This window comes from Neofelis nebulosa, chromosome 16 (assembly GCF_028018385.1).
Source record: "Neofelis nebulosa isolate mNeoNeb1 chromosome 16, mNeoNeb1.pri, whole genome shotgun sequence".
Classification (NCBI taxonomy): domain Eukaryota; kingdom Metazoa; phylum Chordata; class Mammalia; order Carnivora; family Felidae; genus Neofelis; species Neofelis nebulosa.
Genome location: NC_080797.1, coordinates 10,148,228 through 10,168,902, shown reverse-complemented (window position 1 = coordinate 10,168,902; position 20,675 = coordinate 10,148,228). Strand labels below are relative to the sequence as shown.

The 20,675-nt window shown below is 42.4% G+C and overlaps 1 protein-coding gene across 11 annotated transcripts in view; it reads left to right on the top strand.

The window, feature by feature from the left end:
- SPECC1 (sperm antigen with calponin homology and coiled-coil domains 1) overlaps nucleotides 1-20,675 on the top strand; it is a 287,227-nt gene that overhangs the window by 5,733 nt on the left and 260,819 nt on the right. For 8 of the 11 annotated variants that reach the window (XM_058704625.1, XM_058704635.1, XM_058704633.1 and 5 more), the window contains exon 1: nucleotides 13,821-13,947. The exons of 1 other annotated variant lie outside the window; for it this stretch is intronic. In XM_058704625.1, coding sequence (XP_058560608.1) covers nucleotides 13,828-13,947 — 120 coding nt within the window. In that variant the 5' untranslated portion in view covers nucleotides 13,821-13,827. Of the gene's footprint in view, nucleotides 1-6,827; nucleotides 7,095-13,820; nucleotides 13,948-20,675 lie in introns of those variants that run through there. 2 more of the 11 variants (XM_058704632.1, XM_058704627.1) reach the window with 2 other exon arrangements.

Sequence of the window (20,675 nt, the reverse complement as noted above, 5' to 3'; positions counted from 1 at the left end):
ACATTATGCATAAACAGCCATGTTTTACTGATTATTTACTCATCATTTGCCAATTATTTGCTCTTCATTGGTCTTTCATCTCCTGTTTTTCTACTTTGTGGATTCATTATTCCTTAAGTGAATCCTCAAGTAACTTTGTTTTTCCACCTGAGATTTTGTGGGTGGTAAACTTTCTGAGCCTTTGCACGTGTAAAGTATTTTTTATTTTGCTTTTCTGCCTGAGTACTCTCGGCTGAGGATAGGATTCCAGGTTAAAACCTCTGCATTTTGAAGGTAATTCTTCATTATCTGCTGGTATCTAGTGTCGTGGATGAGAAGTTTCTACAGTGTGATTTCCATTTCTCTGTAGTTAACCTGTTTATTTTCTCTGAAGCTTAAGCATTTTTTCTTTTTTCTTGGTGTTGGAACATTTTACTATTTGTCCAGGGGGATAGTTCTCTTTTGTTCTTTCTGCTCAGTGCTTAGTGGCCCCTTTCTTTCCATAGATTAACGCATTTCTGTGGCACGGGGGAAGTTTCTCTTTGGGTATTTCCTTGCCTCCATTGTCTTTTATTTTCTTTTTCTGGAATTACTATTAAATGGGTATCAGAATTTCTCAATTCATCTTTCATGTTTCACTTTCATCTTTTCAACTTTTTCTTTCATCTTTCACTTTCTTCTCAAATGATCTGCCTCCTTATCTTTATGGGCTGCATTTTGGGAGATTCCTTGGCTTGGATTTTCCCACTCACAAATCTAGTGTTTGGCTTTGTCCAGTCAACTCACCAGTCCATCTGTTGAGTGTTTTCCATGTTGATTATCATTTATTTAACTTTCAAGGTCTCTACTTGGTAAAATTTAGTTTTTAGAATAGAAAAGATATTCAGTGTTCAAAAATCATACTGTGTGTGGGGTGCCTGGGTGGCTCAGTCGGTTAAGCGTCCAACTTCAGCTCAAGTCCCGATCTCACAGTTCATGGGTTCGAGCCTTGTGTCGGACTCTGTGCTGACTTCTCAGAGCCTGGAGCCTGCTTCGACTTCTCTGTCTCCCTCTCTCTGCCCCTTCCCCGCTCACACTCTGTCTCTGTCTCTCTCTCTCAAAAATAAATAAAACATCTAAAAAAATAAAAAAATCATACTGTATTAAAAAGATATGCATGGGGGCGCCTGGGTGGCGCAGTCGGTTAAGCGTCCGACTTCAGCCAGGTCACGATCTCGCGGTCCGTGAGTTCGAGCCCCGCGTCGGGCTCTGGGCCGATGGCTCGGAGCCCGGAGCCTGTTTCCGATTCTGTGTCTCCCTCTCTCTCTGCCCCTCCCCCGTTCATGCTCTGTCTCTCTCTGTCCCAAAAATAAATAAAAAACGTTGAAAAAAAAAATTAAAAAAAAAAAAAAAAAAAAAAAAAGATATGCATGAAAGGCCTCCCACCATCCCTTTCCCCCGTCTGCCTAGTTCTCCCTCACCCCACAAGCAGGTAGCCCCGTTATTAGTTTTGTATATGTCCTCCAAGGTCTCCTTGTGCAAATACAATGGTATATGAAACGATTCGTAATCCCTCCTTTTTTTTTTTTTGCACAAATAATAGCGTTATTCCATGTTCTGCCCCTCACCCTGCTTTTTTATTTCACGGTGTAGAGATCTTCACCTCTCAGCTGCTTCCTTTTCACAGACAGACTGTCCCCTCCAATCTTCCTAAGGATGTCTTAATATTCTGTGTGCTGGACTAACTAACTCTCTTTCCTTGGGTATATGCTCTGTTGACTTGCTGTCCCCATTTTGTGACGTTACAAAAACTCAGTGACTCTCCTTTTGGTGGCCGTCTTTACGTTTGAGAATTCCCATTTCCCTGCCTGTCCTGTTTGCCATAGGCCATCTCCGGCGATTGCCAAGGAGTTGCATGGTGCTGCTGAGAGGGGTGCATAGTCCAGGTGAGGGAACATTTGTTGTAGGCTGCTCAGTGAGTGTGGGGAAGTGTCTCATCGTCCTGGCTTATCTGACTGTAGTTCCCCAGTTCATCGGGTTGTCATATTCCATCCCTGCCCCGTCTTCTCTCTGCCGATTCAGAGCCTGAAGCCCCTTATCATTTCCCGCTGCATGACGGCCTCCTCCCGGGCAGGTGTGGGGCTGTACTTTGCTCAGGCAATCTCGTTCTGAGTACCCTCTATCTTTCAGAAAGTTCTTAAACATTCTAGTTAGCCAGTGGCACTGTTTCTTTATTTGTGTGTGTCTAGGTGTCTTATCAATTTAATATTTTAAAAATAATACTTTTTGCCATTCCATGGATTTTTAGGCCACCCAGAAGGCAGAAGTGTGTGTTTAGTCCATTACGTCAGTCCAATCTCCAATATTATCTTTTATTTAGATTGTATTTGTAGGCCTGGGGTCCACAAGACCACCCTGAGATTTAGTGATTCCTTAGGAGGTCTCACAGGACTCAGCACACTGGCTTATTCATGGCTGTGATTTGTTTTGTGAGAGGCTACAAAGCAAAATCATCAAAGGGAAGAGGCACACAGCACCAAGTCCAAGGACACTGACTCCCAAGAGTCCTCTTCCAGTAGAGTCACAGGACATGTTTAATTCTCCGCGACGAGCCGTGACAGCATGTGTCCCCCATTGTCGTCCACCGGGGCAGCTCACTAGAGACTCAGAGAGACTCATGGGTTTTACAGGGGGCTGATCATGTAGGCACCCTCTGCCTAGCATATTCCAAAACTTCAGACTCCGGGCAGGAAGGCAGGTGTTCAGGATCAACCACAGTGTTGGTGCAAACACTTTAGGCTCAGAGAGCCTCTCTTACCAGTTCTACAAATGTTAGGAACATTTGTTCCTAATCTAACAAATTAGATCTAAATCTAAATTAGATCCTAAATCTAATTTGGGAACTTCCCAAATCTAAGTTCCCCATGTCAGCCAAAGGCTAACCTCACAAGCAGGGCCTTTTTAGAATTGGAATCTCCCAGGTGCCTGGGTGTCTCAGTCGGTTGAGCGTCCGAGTTCGGCTCAGGTCATGATCTCACGGTTCGTGAGTTTGAGCCCCGCGTCGGGCTCTGTGCCGACAGCTCAGAGCCTGGAGCCTGCTTCCGATTCTGTTCCTCTTCCGCTTGTGCTCTGTCTCTGTCTCTCTCAAAAATAAATAAAACTTAAAAAAAAAAAAAAGATGACAGGTGGCTTATCATCGAATGTAGCAATCTGCAGCTCATAATAGACACCTTCTCCACAGACCATTCTGATCACCCCAGTCCGCGTCAGGCTCTGGTCCCCAAACTCCGGCCACGGCTCTGCTCATGGAGCATTTTCTCACTTCTCCTTTGTGGTCGCATTAGATGGGTTCGTTGCTTCACCCTTTGGGCCTGAGTTTAATCTCCCACAAGATCGAGAATTCCCCGAGGACCGAACAGCAACGCCTACTTAGTTATGTTGGTTGTGCCTCCCTAGTAGGGTGAAATGCTCACAGTTGGTGCCTATTAATGCTTGCTGAAGGAATGGCTACAGGGGAGTAGGAAGCCGTGTCCTCTTTATTCTGTCCCCTGCTTAGCACGTGGCTGATTTTTGTTCTGTGAGGAGGACAGTGATGTAAAACACCGAGCTGACATTAACTGCCCGGATTGTCTGTCTGAGTTCTGTCTCCCCAAGCAGCAGATGGTATACTCAAAGATTTTTGGTTCGAAAGGTGTTTTGAGGTCATTGAACCTGCGTGGGGGGCTTAGATTCCCAAACCATTTTTTTGTCTACGTAACCCCACGTAACATATCTGGTTGTAGACCTGTTTCTTCCTTCTCCCCGTGTTTTCAGACCTCAGGCGTGGGGAATAATTAATCATATTTACCTTCTTGGCACTTTATCATCATTGATCTATGCAAGCCCCTCCCTTGTTTTGTTTACTTGTTTCTGCATTTGTTGGTTCATGTCCCCCCCCCCCCCCCACCCCCCAGATGGTCTGTGTGAGAATCTCTTTGGGATTTAGACTCAGGAGCAGAGTTTCCTGGTCACAGCGTGCACCTGTGCTTCATAGAACCAAGTACGGCCAGGTCAGTCTTCGACGTGTCTGCACCATCCACCCTTCCCCAGCAGTGCACAGGATTTTAGCTTTGCCTCTTGATATGTTGACTGACAGAACTTTAATAATTGAGACATTTCTGGGGCGCCTGGGTGCCTCAGTTGGTTAAGTGTCTGACTTTGGCTCAGGTCCTGATCTCTAGGTTTCTGAGTTCAAGCCCCGCATTGGGCTCTTTGCTGTTTTAGATCCTCTATCCTCCTCTCTCTCTCTGCCCCTCCCCTGCTCACTCTCCCTCTCCTTCTCTCTCTCTCTCTCTCTCTCTCTCAAAAATAAGCAAACTTAAAAAAAAAGAAGACATTTCACCTAAAAATCCACAGCCCTAGCCTCTGTTGAATAAATCCTATTTCCTCGTCGGCTAAAGCAGCCGAATGGTGGTTCCTCCTTCATGCCACAAGCTCTCCCCAACCCGGGTGGCTTCACTCGTTCTCTTGACCCCCTGGTCCCTGGAGTCGTTTGGGTTTATGACCAGCCCTGTTGTATGTGAAGCCACACCTTGTAAATAAATAATCTGGCGTTGATATTCACGAAGATGTTAGATGAACGTGGTTGTGGGGTCAAGTGGACTCAGAGTTGCGAGCACAGCAGCTCATGACATCGAACGGGCGTCAGACTTAATGTCCCCACCGTCCTTCAGCAGCAATAACTCATTCTTTCCAACTCTTTCTGCACTGTCATTTATTTGGATGCACAAAGAGGCCTTCGTGGAAGCGGGAGCTCTAAACCAAGCGTCCGCAAACTTTCTGTGAAGAGCCAGATAATGAATATTTTAGGATTTCCAGGGTCATACAGTCTCTCTCATAACGACTCAACTCTGCCCTTATATAGCCCAAAGACATGGCCAACAGGGGATGGGCTCCATTCATTTGGCCACAAGCTGTAGTTTGCCAACTCAATTATTCCTCTCTTCTCTTGTTTCTGAGGTGCGAGTTTATAGCATTCACCTAATTGCTGCACAGTGAGTACCTGCTGTGTGCCAGTGCTAAGATTATAATGAAGGACAAGGTACAAATCAGTCTTTAAGTATGGAGACAAATGAGCAGACAATTACCCAGGAAGAGAACAGGCCAGTGTTCTGGGGCGCCTGGGTGGCTCAGTCCGTTGAGCATCTGACTCTTGATTTCGGCTCGGGTCATGATCCCAGGATTGTGGGATTGAGCCCTGCATTGGGCTCCATGCTGAGCATGGAGTCTGCTTGGGGTTCTCTCTTTCTCTCTCCCCCCCCACCCTTTCCCTCTCCCTCAGCCCCTCTCCTGCTCGTGCTCTCTCTCTTTCTCTCTCGAATGAAAAAATAAAAATATAAAAAAAAAAAAGAGAAGATAACAGGCCAAGACCAGGTGAGCACAGAATCGGGCACTGGGGCTTAGGATGAAGCATATCAGACAAGACTTTCTGTAAGAAGGAGAGATCTAAAATAAAGGGGGAAGAGGAGTTAGGTGGGATGGGGCAAGGGCCTTGAGGGTTTCACTCACTATACCTGGGGGGTAAAGATCAGGGTTTTGTGGTGCAGGGAAGAGGGGAGTCGGGACAGCGGTAGCTTGGGTGGCAAGCGGCCAAAAAGTGGGTGGCAGGAGTGACAAGGAAGAGATTGAGTCCCAAACCCACAGGCAGAATCACCAATGCTTAAATAACCCAAGGTCGATGGTGGCGATTCCACGGCTATTAAAATATGCCAGAAACTAGGAAAAGATAGAAAGTTCTCCAAATAATTTCACAAAATTAAGGTAGCCCTGATAGAGAACAGTGGGAGCCCAGCAAAAGCCAAGTACGGACCAAAGCTTACCTGTGGTATCTATGCACGTATCCCGAGTGAAATGGCAAAATGAATGCAGCAGAATCAAACGAGTAATACATTTTGGCCGAATAGTTTTCACTCCAGGAATTCAAGAATGGTTCGATGTAAGGACATATGTTAGTGTCACCCATTGTGTAAATAATGAAAGGGGAAAGCTATGTAATCGCACGGAGAGGTACAGAAAGAGCGCTTCATAGGATTGGACTTTGCATCTGGTCGTTCTTGCAATGCTTTCGTTTGCCCTGCCTTCAGCGTGTGCGGTCTTCCCGGCCTGGCTGACTGTCGCCCCTTCTCTTCCTCTGGCAAACCCTTGCCCGTTTTTTGTATCCTTTTTCATTCATCACGTTTTCTTGTGAGCCCTCTCTCGGGTACCCTGTGTGGAGGAAGTTACCCTCTTCTCTCTAATGTAGTAACGCTCTATCCGTATCTCTACTCTCGTGTTTCGGTGGCCATTCTCCGTTTCTGTCAGTACTGAGTTGATTTCCTTCTGTAGCAACCGGGTCCTGTGCTAGGCACTTAGGTCCTGTGTTCGATACAGAGACGGGCACCGATCCTGCCAACCTCATTTTGCGGGCTCCTTTGCCCAGATGCCACTGGCTAAGGGTGGCTAGTGAAAGACACTGGTGGAAGATTGGAAGGTGAGGGGAAGGGAGGAGCCAGGGGATTTCTTCCCCATCTTCTGCTTGGTCCCAGCTGCGGCCGAGTGACGCTGGCCTCTGGTGATACCACCTTCTTCCTTTTCCCTCTAGCCTTAAGTGTGCTGGGCACGTCCCACTCTTGCCCATCTCTGGCTTGGCGGACCCCTAACCAACTGAGCCACCCAGGCGCCCCTAGATTTTCCCTTTTGAATCGCTTTTTCGTTCCAAGTCATTCAAGTCATTCGTGTCTGTGATTTTTTTCACAGTTAACATCCCCTCTGCCATCAGGAACACTGGTAATGTGTTGGTTGTAAAAGCATTCCTCAGTTTTCTCCAGGATTTCCTTTTGAGCTTGTGATACCCATGCTGCAAATTTGATGCTGACAACGTCCTCGATCTTAGCTGCAGGTGTCACCGGAAGGTGTCGATTAAGCAACCAGGACTCACATCCCTTCTTTGAACACCCTTGCCTGGTTTGTAGAGTGAAATATTATAGGATTGCAGTTATCCGTGAGGCCACCCGGGATGCAGACCAAGTCACCATGCTTTCTGGTGAGCTGCTTCTTTAACTGCCTGATTTTGCACACATCCAGACCTCGGCGCTGACGGCCAATGGCAACCGTAAGAGGTATGCTGTTTTCGGGGATATTATAATGTGTGTCTCAGAATTGATAGGCTGTGATATTTGTGAAATTAATTAATTAAGTGAATCTCATGCTGCCTGAATCTGTGACTCCCACTGAGAGAATGAAGGTAACACACAGAAAGGCCTGGCGAGTGGGTGGTCCCAGATTCGCTTGTTCCATAGACCACATCTACCTCGGTACTTCCTGTGGTTTATTCATAGAAGCTGATAATTCGTCCCTCTTTTTTTGGTAAAGCTAGTTCAGATTGGTTTAATGTCACTTGCGGCCTAGAGAATCATGACTAATACAGAAGCTTTATAAAATGATTATAAACAATGTGGCACGGGCAGAAATTAGAAGAACGTACAAGGCTCAGAAGCAGCATCAAGGAGAGGGGATAACCCTATCAGAGGGTCCCTCACATGTGGAGATTGACTTTCCCACCTGAGGCGAGACCCCCTTCTTAGATGCTTCTCAAGGACCTTGCACACACTCTCACTTGAAATCACTTGTTCCCACCCTGCTTTTCCCACTGCTGTTTCCTAAGGTGGGGGTCCCAGACCTAGTAAATAATTATTGAACAGATGCACGAATGAGTTGTGAGGAATGAAGAGAAGTTGCTCATAGTCAGGGGCGTGAGTGGTACTCTGGGAAGAGAAACCAGAAAGTGCAGTGGGAAACAGTCATGGAAACGCAAGATGTATTCTGGAAACCACGAGTAGTTGGAAATGCTGGGAGGTGAAGCTCAAAGCCGGGATGGTAGGAGATGAGGCTGGAGGGACAGGCAAGGACTAGAGAACGGAGACTGATGTGTCATGTGAAGATACTGGGGCTTTATTCTGTAGGCAGTGGGAGCCAAGGAAGGATTCACATTTTTTTTTTTATTGTGGTAAAGTGTACATAACATTTACCATCTTAACCATTTTCAGTGTGCAGTTCAGCGGCATTAAGGACATTCATGTTGTCGTACAACTACCTCCATCACCCATCTCCAGAACTTTTCTGTCTTCCCAGACTGAAACTCTGTCCCGCATTCAACAATAACTCCCCATTCCCTCTCCCCAGCCCCCCTGGCATCCATCTTTCTGCTCACTTGTCTCTATGAATTTGATTATTCCAGCTACCTTATATAAGCATTATTTTTAACATCGTGTGTAAATGGATTTGCATTTTAGAACGTTCATGCTAGCAATTTTTTTAGTGGGTAGATGAGAGAAGGAGGAGGCAGAGTGTAGGAAATCCAGTTAGACACCAAGGCTTGGGCAGTGGGGATGCCAAGAAAGAAGAGGACGTACCACTCAGGGTGTAGAATCTTCAGGGTCCTGGGTGGAGGGGTGAAAGAGAGAGAAGAGCTGGCTTTTTTTTTTAAATTTTTTTAAACGTTTTTATTTATTTTTGAGACAGAGAGAGACAGAGCATGAACGGGGGAGGGTCAGAGAGAGGGAGACACAGAATCTGAAACAGGCTCCAGGCTCTGAGCTGTCAGCACAGAACCTGACGCGGCGCTTGAACTCACGGACCGCGAGATCATGACCCGAGCTGAAGTCGGCCGCTTAACCGACTGAGCCACCCAGGCGCCCCTGAGAAGAGCTGGTTTTGACACCATGTTTCTCTGGGCTGGGTGATACCAACCACAAGAGGGGATCCAGGAGGAGCTCCGGGTTTGAATGGGTAGCAGAAATGTGGGTACGCTGCTCATATTCCCTTCCCCTCACCACTTCTGTGAACACTGGCCTGACTTCCCATTGTTAGCACCCGCGTTTCTTTGGCTGGCGATTTTCTGGTGCCCATGTTGCAACCCAGAACAGCAGAGTAAAAGTGCCAGGGAATCAACACCCTTCCAACTCCCCAGAAGCCTTCAACCAAGGATAATGGAGTTGGTGTAGGACTACCCCGGCTCCTTTCTTCTCCAGTGGTAGAGTGATGATATGGGTATTTTATATGCCGGTTCCCAGAGTTCCTCAGTGGGATTAAGCTTTAGGTACCCACACTGGTAACTTGCTTGATGAAGCACACTTTCATTCGTTTCTTCGCCATCTTGCTCCTCTGCCCGAGTTTTCTGGTATCACCTCCCAAATAATCAGTTTGTTCTCAAACCCTTACCTTAAAGGGGTAGATTTGGGAGAACCCAAACTAAGACAGGGTCTGGAGGAAATGATCCATTTTAAGTGTGGCATCCATGTGGATGTGGTGGATGTGTCTATTCTGCAGCTGGAAATGTAGGTCTCTAGTGTAAGGTAGATACAAATTTGGGAAGACAAGTCTGTTCTTGGAAGTTAAAACCATGAGAGTGGGTGAGATTGCCTGGGAAGAAGTAGGATGGAGAAGAGAACCAAGGTTAGACTCCTGGGAAACTCCAGCCTTTAAAAGTAGGAACAAGAAGAGGATTCTGGAGGTGCCTTAGTCGCTCGGTTGGTTGAGCCACCGACTCTTGATTTCGGCTCAGGTAATGATCTCAAGATCATGGGATCAAATCCCGCGTTGGGCTCCATGATGAGCATGGAGCCTGCTTAAGGTTCTCTCTCTCTCTCTCTCTCTCTCTCTCTCTCTCTCTCTCTCTCTCTCCCTCTGCCCTTCTTCCCCACTCTTGAAAGCTCTCAATCACTCTCTCTCTCTCTCTCTCTAAAAAAAAAAAAAAAAAGGATTCTGAAGGACTGGACTGGATCAGCCAGAATGGAAAGGAATGAATAGAAAGGAGATGAAGGAGCTCAAGTGGAGGGAAGGATGGAGAAGGTAGGAGCAGGATTGGCCTTGAACTAGACGCTCTGTGCTATTTCTCTCAGCGTAGAGTCCAAGGAGCAAGGATGGTAATCAAAGCTTATTTTGTTTTGTTTTCTCTTGGTGGAGGATGCATAGTTAGCCGCTGTCAGGATTGACTACGGGTGCAATTTGTGACGGGGTGGTTTCTTGATGGTGTTTCTTGTTGTGACAGGGGTGGTTTCTTCCCAAATTCAGTTCTCTGGCTTCTTCATATTTTCACCAGAGAAGCACCATTCCCTCCCTAGAGACCAGCAACCGCACTGTTCTGTGTGTCCCGGGGTGGGGGAGGTCAGACCCAGGCTTCTCTCAGAGCCTATGCCGACTGTTTCCCATTCTCTGCAGGTCCCACCCTGTGATACACAAAGTCTTCCTCATTGTACTTGTGTTTCCCCTTAAATCGAAAGGAATCATACAATTGTCTTTTGTCACTGACTTCTTTCACTTGGCATAATGTCTTCAACGGTCATCCATGTTGTAGCATGAAGCAGTATGGCATTCCTTTTTATGGGCAGGTAGTATTCTGGTGTATGGATATACCACATGTTGTTTCTCCATTTGTCATTTGACGTGCGTTCGAGTTGTTACCGCCTTTGCTATTATAAATAATGCTGCTATAAATACCCCTTTACAAGTTCCTATGTGGACATATGTTTTCTTTGCGGGCAGGCATGTACATACCTAGGAGGACAATTGCTGGGTCATGTGATAAGTCTATGTTTCATCATTTGAGGAGCCGCGAGACTGTTTTAAGAAGTGGCTGCACCATTTTACATTCTCACCAGCTGTGAATGAGGGTTTTGATTTTTCCACATCCTTGTCAACGTTTGTTATTTTCTGACTTTTTAATTCTAGCCTAGTGGGTGGGGAGTCTCATCTCATTGCGGTTTTGGTTTATGTTTCTGTGATACACATTGAGCATCTCTTCATGTCACGTTTGGCCATTTATATATCTTTTTAGAGAAAGATATTCAAGTCCTTTGCTCATTTTATTTATTTTTTTTTTAAATTTTTTTTTTTCAACGTTTTTTATTTATTTTTGGGACAGAGAGAGAGAGCATGAACGGGGGAGGGGCAGAGAGAGAGGGAGACACAGAATCGGAAACAGGCTCCAGGCTCCGAGCCATCGGCCCAGAGCCTGACGCGGGGCTCGAACTCACGGACCACGAGATCGTGACCTGGCTGAAGTCGGACGCTTAACCGACTGCGCCACCCAGGCGCCCCATTTGCTCATTTTAAAATTGAGTTGTTCTTTGTTGTTGTTGTTGTTGTTGGAGCTGTTTATATATTCTGGGTATGAAACCCTTATCAGTATCTGATTTACAAGTAGTTTCTTCCATCCTGTAGGTTGTCTTTTCATTTTTTTGATGGTGTTCTTGTAGGCAGAGAAGTTTTTAATTGTGATGTAGTCTAATTTATCTTTATTTTTGTTGTGCTTTTGGAAAAAATTATTTTTTAAATGTTTATTTATTTTTGAGGGGGGGGAGCACGTATGCATGCACATGCATGGGAGATGGGGAGAGAGAGAGGGAGACAGAGAATCCCAAGCAACCTCTGCACTGTCAGCACAGAGCCTGATGAGGGGCTTGAACTCATGAACCATGTGATTATGACCTGAGCTGAAATCAAGAGTTGGACACTTAACTGACTGGGCTAAACTTCTCGGCTAGCTCAGTCAGTAGAGCATGAGACTCTTAACTGATTGAACTACCCAGGTGCCCCTTTTGTGTGTGTGTGTGTGTGTGTGCGTGTGTGTGTGTGTGTGTGTGTTTTATTTAAGATTTTATTTTTTAAAAAAAAATTGTTTGTAATGTTTATCTACTTTTTGAGAGAGAGAGAGAGAGAGCGAGAGAGAGCGAGCACGAGTGGAGGAAGGGCAGTGAGAGAGAGAGAGAGAGGGAGACACAGAATCCGAAGCAGGCTCCAGGCTCTGAGCTGTCAGCACAGAGCCTGACACGGGGCTCAAACTCACGAACCGTGAGATCATGACCTGAGCTGAAGTTGGAAGCTTAACCAACTGAAGCACCCAGGCACCCCTTTTACTTAAGATTTTCTAAACACAGGATCATGTAAATCTCTGAATATAAGTAATTGTACTTCTTCTTTTCCAATCCGGGTGTTTTTTCTTGCCTAAATGCCCTGACCAGACGCTCCAGTACTATGTTGAATAGAAGTGGCAGAGAAGACATCTTTGTCTTATTCCTGATCCTGGGAGGGGTGGGGGGGAGGGTGCATCCAGTCTTTCACAATTAAGAATGATGTAGGCTGTGGGTTTTTAGAAGATGATTGTTAGCAGGTTGAGGAAGTTCCTCTCTAGTTTGTTGAGTGTTTTCATCAGGAAAGAGTTTGGATTTTGTAAATGCTTTTTTCCTATGTCTATTGAGATGACCATCTGATTTTAAAATACATTCTATTGGGGCGCCTGGGTGGCTCAGTCGGCTAAGCGTCCGACTTCGGCTCAGGTCACGATCTCGCGGTCCGTGAGTTCGAGCCCCGCGTCGGGCTCTGGGCTGACGGCTCGGAGCCTGGAGCCTGCTTCCGATTCTGTGTCTCCCTCTCTCTCTGCCCCTCCCCTGTTCATGCTCTGTCTCTCTCTGTCTCAAAAATAAATAAACGTTAAAAAAAATTAAAAAAATATATATAAAAAAAATTTTAAAAAATATATATAAAAAACATTAAAAAAATATTCTATTGAAATGATTAATTGAGTTTTCGATGTTCAACCAACTTGAATTCCTGGGATAAATCCACTTGGTCAATGGTATACATTTTTTTTTAAATGTTGCTAGAATTGGTTTGCTAATATTTTCTTAAGGATTTTTATATATCCATATTCAGAAGAACTACGGATCTGTAATTTTTTGTGATGTCTTTATCTGATTTTAGTATTAGGATAATACTGGTCTCATAAGATGAGGGGAAAGTGTTGCTTTTTCTTCTATTTTTTTTTTGGAACAGTTTGTGAAGAATTGATATTTAAAATTCTTGTTTAGTACAATTCAGCAATGAAATATGGGCCTAGCTTTTCTCTGTGGACAATTTTTCATTACCAATTCGATCTTTTCACTTGTCATAGCTCTGTTCACATTGTTTATTTATTCTTGAGTCAGTTTTGGTATGGTGTCTTTCTAGGAATTTTTCCATTTCACTTATCTAATTTGTTGGCATACATTTGTTCATAGTATTCCTTCATAATCCTTTTTATTTCTGTAAGGTTGTTGGTAATACCCCTTTTTTCATTTTTGATTCTAGAAATTTGAATTGTCTCTCATTTTTTCTTGATCAGTCTAACTAAAGGCTTGTCAATTTTCTTGGTCTTTTAAAAGAAGCGTTTCCAGTTTTACTTATCTTCTCTATTGTTTTTCTGTTCTCTATTTCATTATTTTTTGCTCTAACCTATTATTTACTTCCTTCTGTGTGCATTAGGTTTAGTTTACTCTTCTTTTTTTAGTGTTTTAAGGTGAAAGATTAAGTTATTGATCTGAGATCTTTCCTTTTAACTGTAGGCATGCTGGCAATACTGACTCCATCTTTGGCCCTCCGTCTTGTTCATGTTCACTCAATGACCTCTCTTGGAGCTACATGTTCTCTTGGAGATTAATAGACACACCTTAGAAATGCCCGCCAAGGCTGGGATGGGGGTGGCTTGCTTTGTCCCTCCTCAAGTTTGGTAAAAAGATAAAACAGTCTCTTCCCTTCCTGAGGCATAGGTGGTGCCACGAGTCCTAATTAAATGTTAGATGTCAATTAGGTGCATGCAAACCCTTTGAAATGCATGGGAACCCTTTGATCTCACTACAGCACCCTTCTGTACACCCCCTCATTCTATAAAATCTGTAGATGAAGGTCAGGACTTTGCAGAGAATAGCTGCACAGCTGATTGGATCATTGTCTGCCCAATCCCTCCTGTCAGTTAATTACCCTGAATAAAACTCTCTAAACTGTATGGGGTTGTCTTTTTTGTCTTCCAGTCTCAAAATGCCTACTCAGTTTGGGAGATACTTACTTGTCTCTTCCCTGCCTTCGAACATTAACATAGATACTTGCAGCTGTCGGTTTCCCTCTCAGCACTGCTATCGTGGCATCCCATACGTTTTGGTATGTTAATTCTTCATTTTCATTCATATCAAAGTATTTTCTGATTTCTCTTTTGATTTCTTTTCTGACCCGTTGGTTATTTAGGAGTATGTTGTTTAATTTTTATGTATTTGTGAGTTTCCCAAATATTTTTCTGCTCTTGGTTTCTGACTACATTCCATTTTGGTTAGACAACATTTTTGGAATATTTTTGTCCTTTTAAATTTATTGAGGTTTGTTTTATGGCCTAGCACACGGTGTGTCTTTGAGAATGTTCTATGTGCACTTGAGCAGAATGTATATTCCACTGTCTTGGGTTGAGCATTCTATAGATCTAGTGTTCTAATTGGTTCAGAGTGTTTTTCAGATCTATTTCCTTGTTGAGATTCTGCCTAGTTTTGTCTATTATTAAAAGTGGATATGGGGCGCCTGGGTGGCGCAGTCGGTTAAGCGTCCGACTTCAGCCAGGTCACGATCTCGCGGCCCGTGAGTTCGAGCCCCGCGTCAGGCTCTGGGCCGATGGCTCGGAGCCTGGAGCCTGTTTCCGATTCTGTGTCTCCCTCTCTCTCTGCCCCTCCCCCGTTCATGCTCTGTCTCTCTCTGTCCCAAAAATAAATAAAAAAACGTTGAAAAAAAAAAAAAGTGGATATTGAAGTCTTTAGCTACTGTCATTGAACTGTTTCTCCCTTCATTTCTGTAACTTCTTGATTCATGTATATTGGTGCTCCATTATTAAGTGCATATATAATTGTTATGTCTTCTGATGAATTGACTCTCTTATTATGTCTTTATATCTAGTTAAATTTTTATTTCATGTCTATTTCATCTGATATTAGTATAGATACCCAAACTTTCTTGTGGTTGTTGTTTGCATGATATATATTTTTTATCCATTTATTCCAATCCATTTGTATCTTTGTATCGAAAGTGTATTTCCTGAAGATAGCATGTAGTTGGATCATGTATTTTATTTATCCAGTCTGACAGTATCTTCCCTTTTATTGCCATGTTTAATCCATTCACATTTAATATTGTTATTGTAATAGCTGGATTTATGTCTGCCATTTTACTTTTTGTTTTCTAGATCTCATCTTCTTTTGTTCCTTTGTTACTCCTTTCACTGCTTCCTTTTGCATCGAGTGCTTTTTCGTGTAACGTTTCAGTGAGTTGACTAGTTGAAGATCTTGAGATGAAATCATTCTGGATTGAGGGCCCTAAATGCAATGACTAGTGTCATTGTAATAAGGGAAGAGTATATGCAGAGACACACAAAAGGAAGAAGGCGGAAGGCATGCGAAGACCGAGGCAGAGACGCAAGTACAAGCCAAGGAACACATATGATAACTGGGAACCACAAGAAGCTGGAAGAGGCGAGGAAGGACTCTGTCCTAGAGCCTTCAGAGGGCGCATGGCCTGCTGACACCTTGATTTCTGACTTTTATCCTCCCAAACTGGAAGAGAATAAATTTCTGTTCTTTTCAGCCCCTCAATTTGTGGTAGTTTGTTACTGCAGCCCTAGGAAATAAATACAAACCTTTTCTTTCCTTTAATGACTTTTTTCACCTTATCTCTTTGAGTTATATTCTGATAACTTATCAGAATTGACTTCAGATTTATACTAATTTAATTCCAATGAGGTATAGAAATGTTACTCCTGTAGAGCTCTATTCTACTTTCACTTTTTGTTGTATCAAAATTATGTATATTGCATCTGTTAGTATTACAAATCCAACCATACATTGTTATAATTATTACTTTAACCAACTATAGTAACTTCCTTAGCTCCATACAGCTTTACCAAAATCCATCTGTTTCGTACAGTTGTTGGCAGATAGATTACACGTGCATTTGTGTACATTATATGTCTAACAATACATTATATGAATATATTTTATATAATTGTTTTTTAAATCCATAGAAGAAAGGAGAAAAATGTGCACTTTTGCTGTTATTTATAATTACTTAATTACCTTTATGGTGCTTTTTGATTTTTTGTGTGTGAATTTGAATTACCTTCTGGGTTTACTTGCTTTCACCTAGAAAAGCTTCCTCTGGTATTTCTTGTAAGGCAGGTACACTAGCAACAAATTCTCTCAGGTTTTATCTGGGAAAATATTTATTTCACCTTCACCCCCCTCCCCCCAATTTTTGTATTATGGTAAAATCCCCGTAACAAAATTTACCATCTTAACTATTTTTTTTTTATTTTTTTTTTTAACGTTTATTTATTTTTGAGACAGAGAGAGACAGAGCATGAACAGGGGAGGGGCAGAGAGAGAGAGAGGGAGACACAGAATCCGAAACGGGCTCCAGGCTCTGAGCTGTCAGCACAGAGCCCGACGCGGGGCTCGAACTCACGGACCGTGAGATCATGACCTGAGCCGAAGTCGGACGCCTAACCGACTGAGCCACCCAGGCGCCCCCCATCTTAACTATTTTTAAGTGTACAGTTTAGTGATATTAAGTATGCTCACAGTGTTGTGCAGCTATCACCAGCATCTATCCCCAGAATTCTCCGTCTTTAAAAACTGAAATTCTATAGCCGTTAAACAGTAACTCCTCATCCCCACCTCCCCCCCACCCCCCCACCCCCAGATGGCAATCAGCATTCTTTTTCTGTCTCTGTGATTTTGGCTGTTCCAGGTACCTCATGTAAAGTATATTATACAGTATTTGTCCTTTTGTATCTGGCTTATTTCACTTAGCATAATGTTTTCAAGTTTGATTCGTGTTGTAGACTTGACTTTCTTTTTAAGTCTGAATAATATTTCATTTAGGTGTATATCACATCTTTTTCGTCCATTCATCTGACATTTGAGTTGCTTACACTTTTAGGCTACTGTGAATAATGCTGCTAGGAACATGGATATATGAACTATCTCTTCAAGAGATTGTACTTTTCATTCCTCTGGGCATATACCCTATTTTATCTTTATGTTTGAAAGAATTTTGCTGGATATAGAATTCCTAGTTGACAATTTTTTTTCTTTGAGTAGTTTGAATTTGTTATTCCATTACCTTCTGGCTTTCATTGTTTCTGATGAGAAGTCAGCTGTTAATCTTATTATGGTTCCACTGTAAATGCCCACTTGTTTTTCTCTTGCTGTTTTATAGATTTTTCTCTTTGTTTTTGATTTGCAGCATTTCTACTATACTATGCCTGTTTGTGGATCTTTTTGAGTTTATCCTGCTTGGAGTTTATCCTGCTTGGAGTTTGTTGAGCTTCCTGAATGTAGAGGTCATTGTTTTTTCAATTAATTTGGGAAGATTTCAGCCATTATATCTTCAGATATGTTTTCCTCTCCTTTTTGTATCTCCTATCTTGGTACTCCCATTATGTATATGTTGGTGTGTTTAATGATATCTCATATTACTCTGAGAATCTGTTTTGCTTTTTTCTATTTTTTCCCTTTTTGTCCTTCAACTTGAATAATGTCTATTGATCTATCTTCAAGTTCACTATTAGTTCTTCTGCCAGTTCGCATCTGCTGTTGAACCCCTCTAGTGAGTTTTATTGTAGTTATACTTTTCAACTTCAGAGTTTTCATTTTTTTCTATCTAATTTTCATCTTTTTATTGATAGTCTCTATTTGATATGATATTGTTATTCCTTCCTTTATTTCTTTCATTACGCTTTCCTTTAATTCTGTGAACATATATATAATGGTTGTTTTGAAGTCTTTTTCTATTAATGCTGGTATCTGTTCACTCTCATTTGCAGTTTCTCTTGCCTGCTTTTTCTCCCCTGTACCCTACCCTGTCCTAACCACAGAAAGTATGAGTCATACCTCCCTGTTTCTTTTCACGCATCATAAGTTTGTTGTTGTTGGAAACTAGACCTTTTAGGTACTATGTTTTAGGAACTTGGGGTATTGATTTCCCCCTCTGGAGCTTCTTGTTTTTATTTGCCTGTTTATTTGTTCAGGGACTATTTTAGTGAAGTCTGTTTCCCTCCGGCAGTGTTAAATCTTCTGACATTGCTCCTCAGGGAGGCCCAGCTTTGGGTATGCCCACAGTCACCCTCGAATGACAGTGGTATTGGTACAGCTCTCTTCCTTTCTTTCCTGCTCTATACCCAGCTACTGAACTCCACTAATTGTTGGCTGATTGCCCTATTATTTTCAACAATGCCCTAGGGCATAAGTTGCTTTAAAAACTAATTCAATCAAATTCTGGCTTATTTGAATAGTTTCTGAAGTTAGTGTCTAATATTTGTTCATACCTTAGGAGGGCTTCTATGTCTTCTGGCAGATTGATCCTTTCATCCCTCTCTGTCTCTAGAATTTTTCTTTGTTCAGAAGTCTATTTTATCTGCTTTCTTTTGATTTATGTTTGCTTGATATATCTTTTACCATTCTTCTAATTTCAACCAGCCTGTATTTTTATATTTGAAGTGAATTTCTCATAGACATATTTTTTTTTTTTAATTTTTTTTTTCAACTTTTTATTTATTTATTTATTTTTGGGACAGAGAGACAGAGCATGAACGGGGGAGGGGCAGAGAGAGAGAGAGACACAGAATCGGAAACAGGCTCCAGGCTCCGAGCCATCAGCCCAGAGCCTGACGCGGGGCTCGAACTCACGGACCGCGAGATCGTGACCTGGCTGAAGTCGGACGCTTAACCGACTGCGCCACCCAGGCGCCCCATAATTTCTCATAGACATATTTTTAAATCCACTCTGCTTATCTCTATGTTTTGTTTGGTATAATTAGATAATTTACATTTATGTAATTATTGATACGTTATGGCTTAAGTCTACCATTTTATTTATTTTAATATGTTTGTTCTCTATGGGGTTTTTTTCATTTTTTCTGTCTTTTCCTGTGTATTATATTAGAATTTTTTTAGAATTCCATCTTGATTTACCTAAAGTGTTTTGATTGTAACTTTTTACACACTGTTGTTAGTGGTCATCTAAGTATTACATTATATATATGACTTACCACAGTCTACTAGTGTGATTACCTTACCATTTGGAGTGAAGTGCAAAAACCTCACCCCTCTTTACTCTTCTCATTTATACTTTTCTATCTACATTCGGAACCACATCAGGCAGGATTATAATTTTTGTTTCAACCCGCAAACATAATTTAGAAGTCTTAAGAGGAGACGGAAATTTTATTATAATTACACTCATTTTTAAAATTTATTCTTGATGGTCCTAGATTCCTTCTTTTATCATTTTCTTTCTGTTGCAAGAACTTCCTTTAGACATAGTTTTGGGATAAGTCTGCTAGCAACACATTCTCTTATTTATTTATTTATTTATTTAATCTGAGAATGTCTTGATTTCCCTTTGATTCCTAAGGGATATTTTCTCTGGATAGGATTCTGGGTTGATAGTTCTTTTCTTTTAGCGCCTGAAATATGTATTTCTTCCTTCTGTCCACCATGGTTTCTGGTGAGGAATCTGCTGTTATTTGAATTATTTTTTTTTCTTTTATTTTAGAGACAGAGTGCAAGTAGGGCAGAGGGGTAGAGGGAGAGAGAGAGGGAGAGGGAGAGAATCTTAAATCTTAAGCAGGCTCTGCACTCAGCATGGAGCCCAACATGGGGCTTGATCCCAGGACCCTAGGATCAAGAGTTGGAGACTCAACTGACTGAGCCACCCAGGCGCCCCAGAATTATTTTTTCCCTATAGGCAAATATTATTTCTTTCACTGTTTTCAAGTTTTTTTGTCTTTTAGAATTTGGTGTCTTCTAGTCTTTTAGGATGAAGACTATGTCTTGATGTGGGTTTCTTTGGGCTTCTCAGTTTGGGTTTCATTTTTTTTTAATATGTAGATTTAAGTCTTTTGCTGAATTCAGAAAGTTTTCAGCTATTATTTTTTTTTAAATACTTTTTCAGCTTCCCACCTCTTTGTCTCTTTCCTATACCCTGATGACTTAAGCGTTAGGTCTTTTATTACAGTCTTACAGGTCTTTGAAGCTCTATTCTTTTGACTTCTACTGTTTTATGTTCATTGGCTATTTCTTCTGGCTGGAGTAGAGCATTTATTGTCTGAATGTTTTGTCTTGTTAAACTACTCCTTTCCTGGTCCTTTGGCTGGAACAGCAGCCAACAAATACGTTTGTGCCCTGTCGTATTTCCAGGTTGCCCACTTCTTCAGTTCCCAGTCTGGTTTACGTGACACAGAAAGGAAACCCAGGCAACTTGCCACTGTGTTGTTCCTTGGGCCCTGAGTTCCTTCAACGGGTTGTCTTCTCCTTTTCACCTTTCAGAACCTTCTTATATTTATTTTCTGTGTCGCGTCTATGGATTTTAGTTGTACTTAGTATAAAGAATAGGGAAAAGTATGCCTGTTCCATCTTCCCAGAAGCCTAAGTCCATGCCTTTTTCTCTTCCTTTTTTTTTTTTTAAGTTAGTTTTGCTCTTTATGAAGGCGAATTTTCTTTTAAGAGGCAAGTTGCCCAATATAGTGTCCCACATTTGAATTCGTCTAATCCTTCCTCATGATTTAGCAAACAGTTTCAACAAGAAGGCTAGGTAGGTGATGCTGGGTGTCTCATCACATCACCTTAAGAGGCGGGCACTGTTAGGTGGCCCACCAGGTAGTCATGGTAAGTTTGATCACTTTGTCTTCCTTTCTGTAATTGATACATTGTGGAGTGAAACCTTGACGTCATGTGAACATCTTCTTCCCCGACGAGCAACCTTTCAGTCAATGGTTTTAGCATGTTTTGGTGCATATATAAGATTTATAAGATTTTAGGGGGTGATTCCCCCCATAATGCTGTCATTTCCTT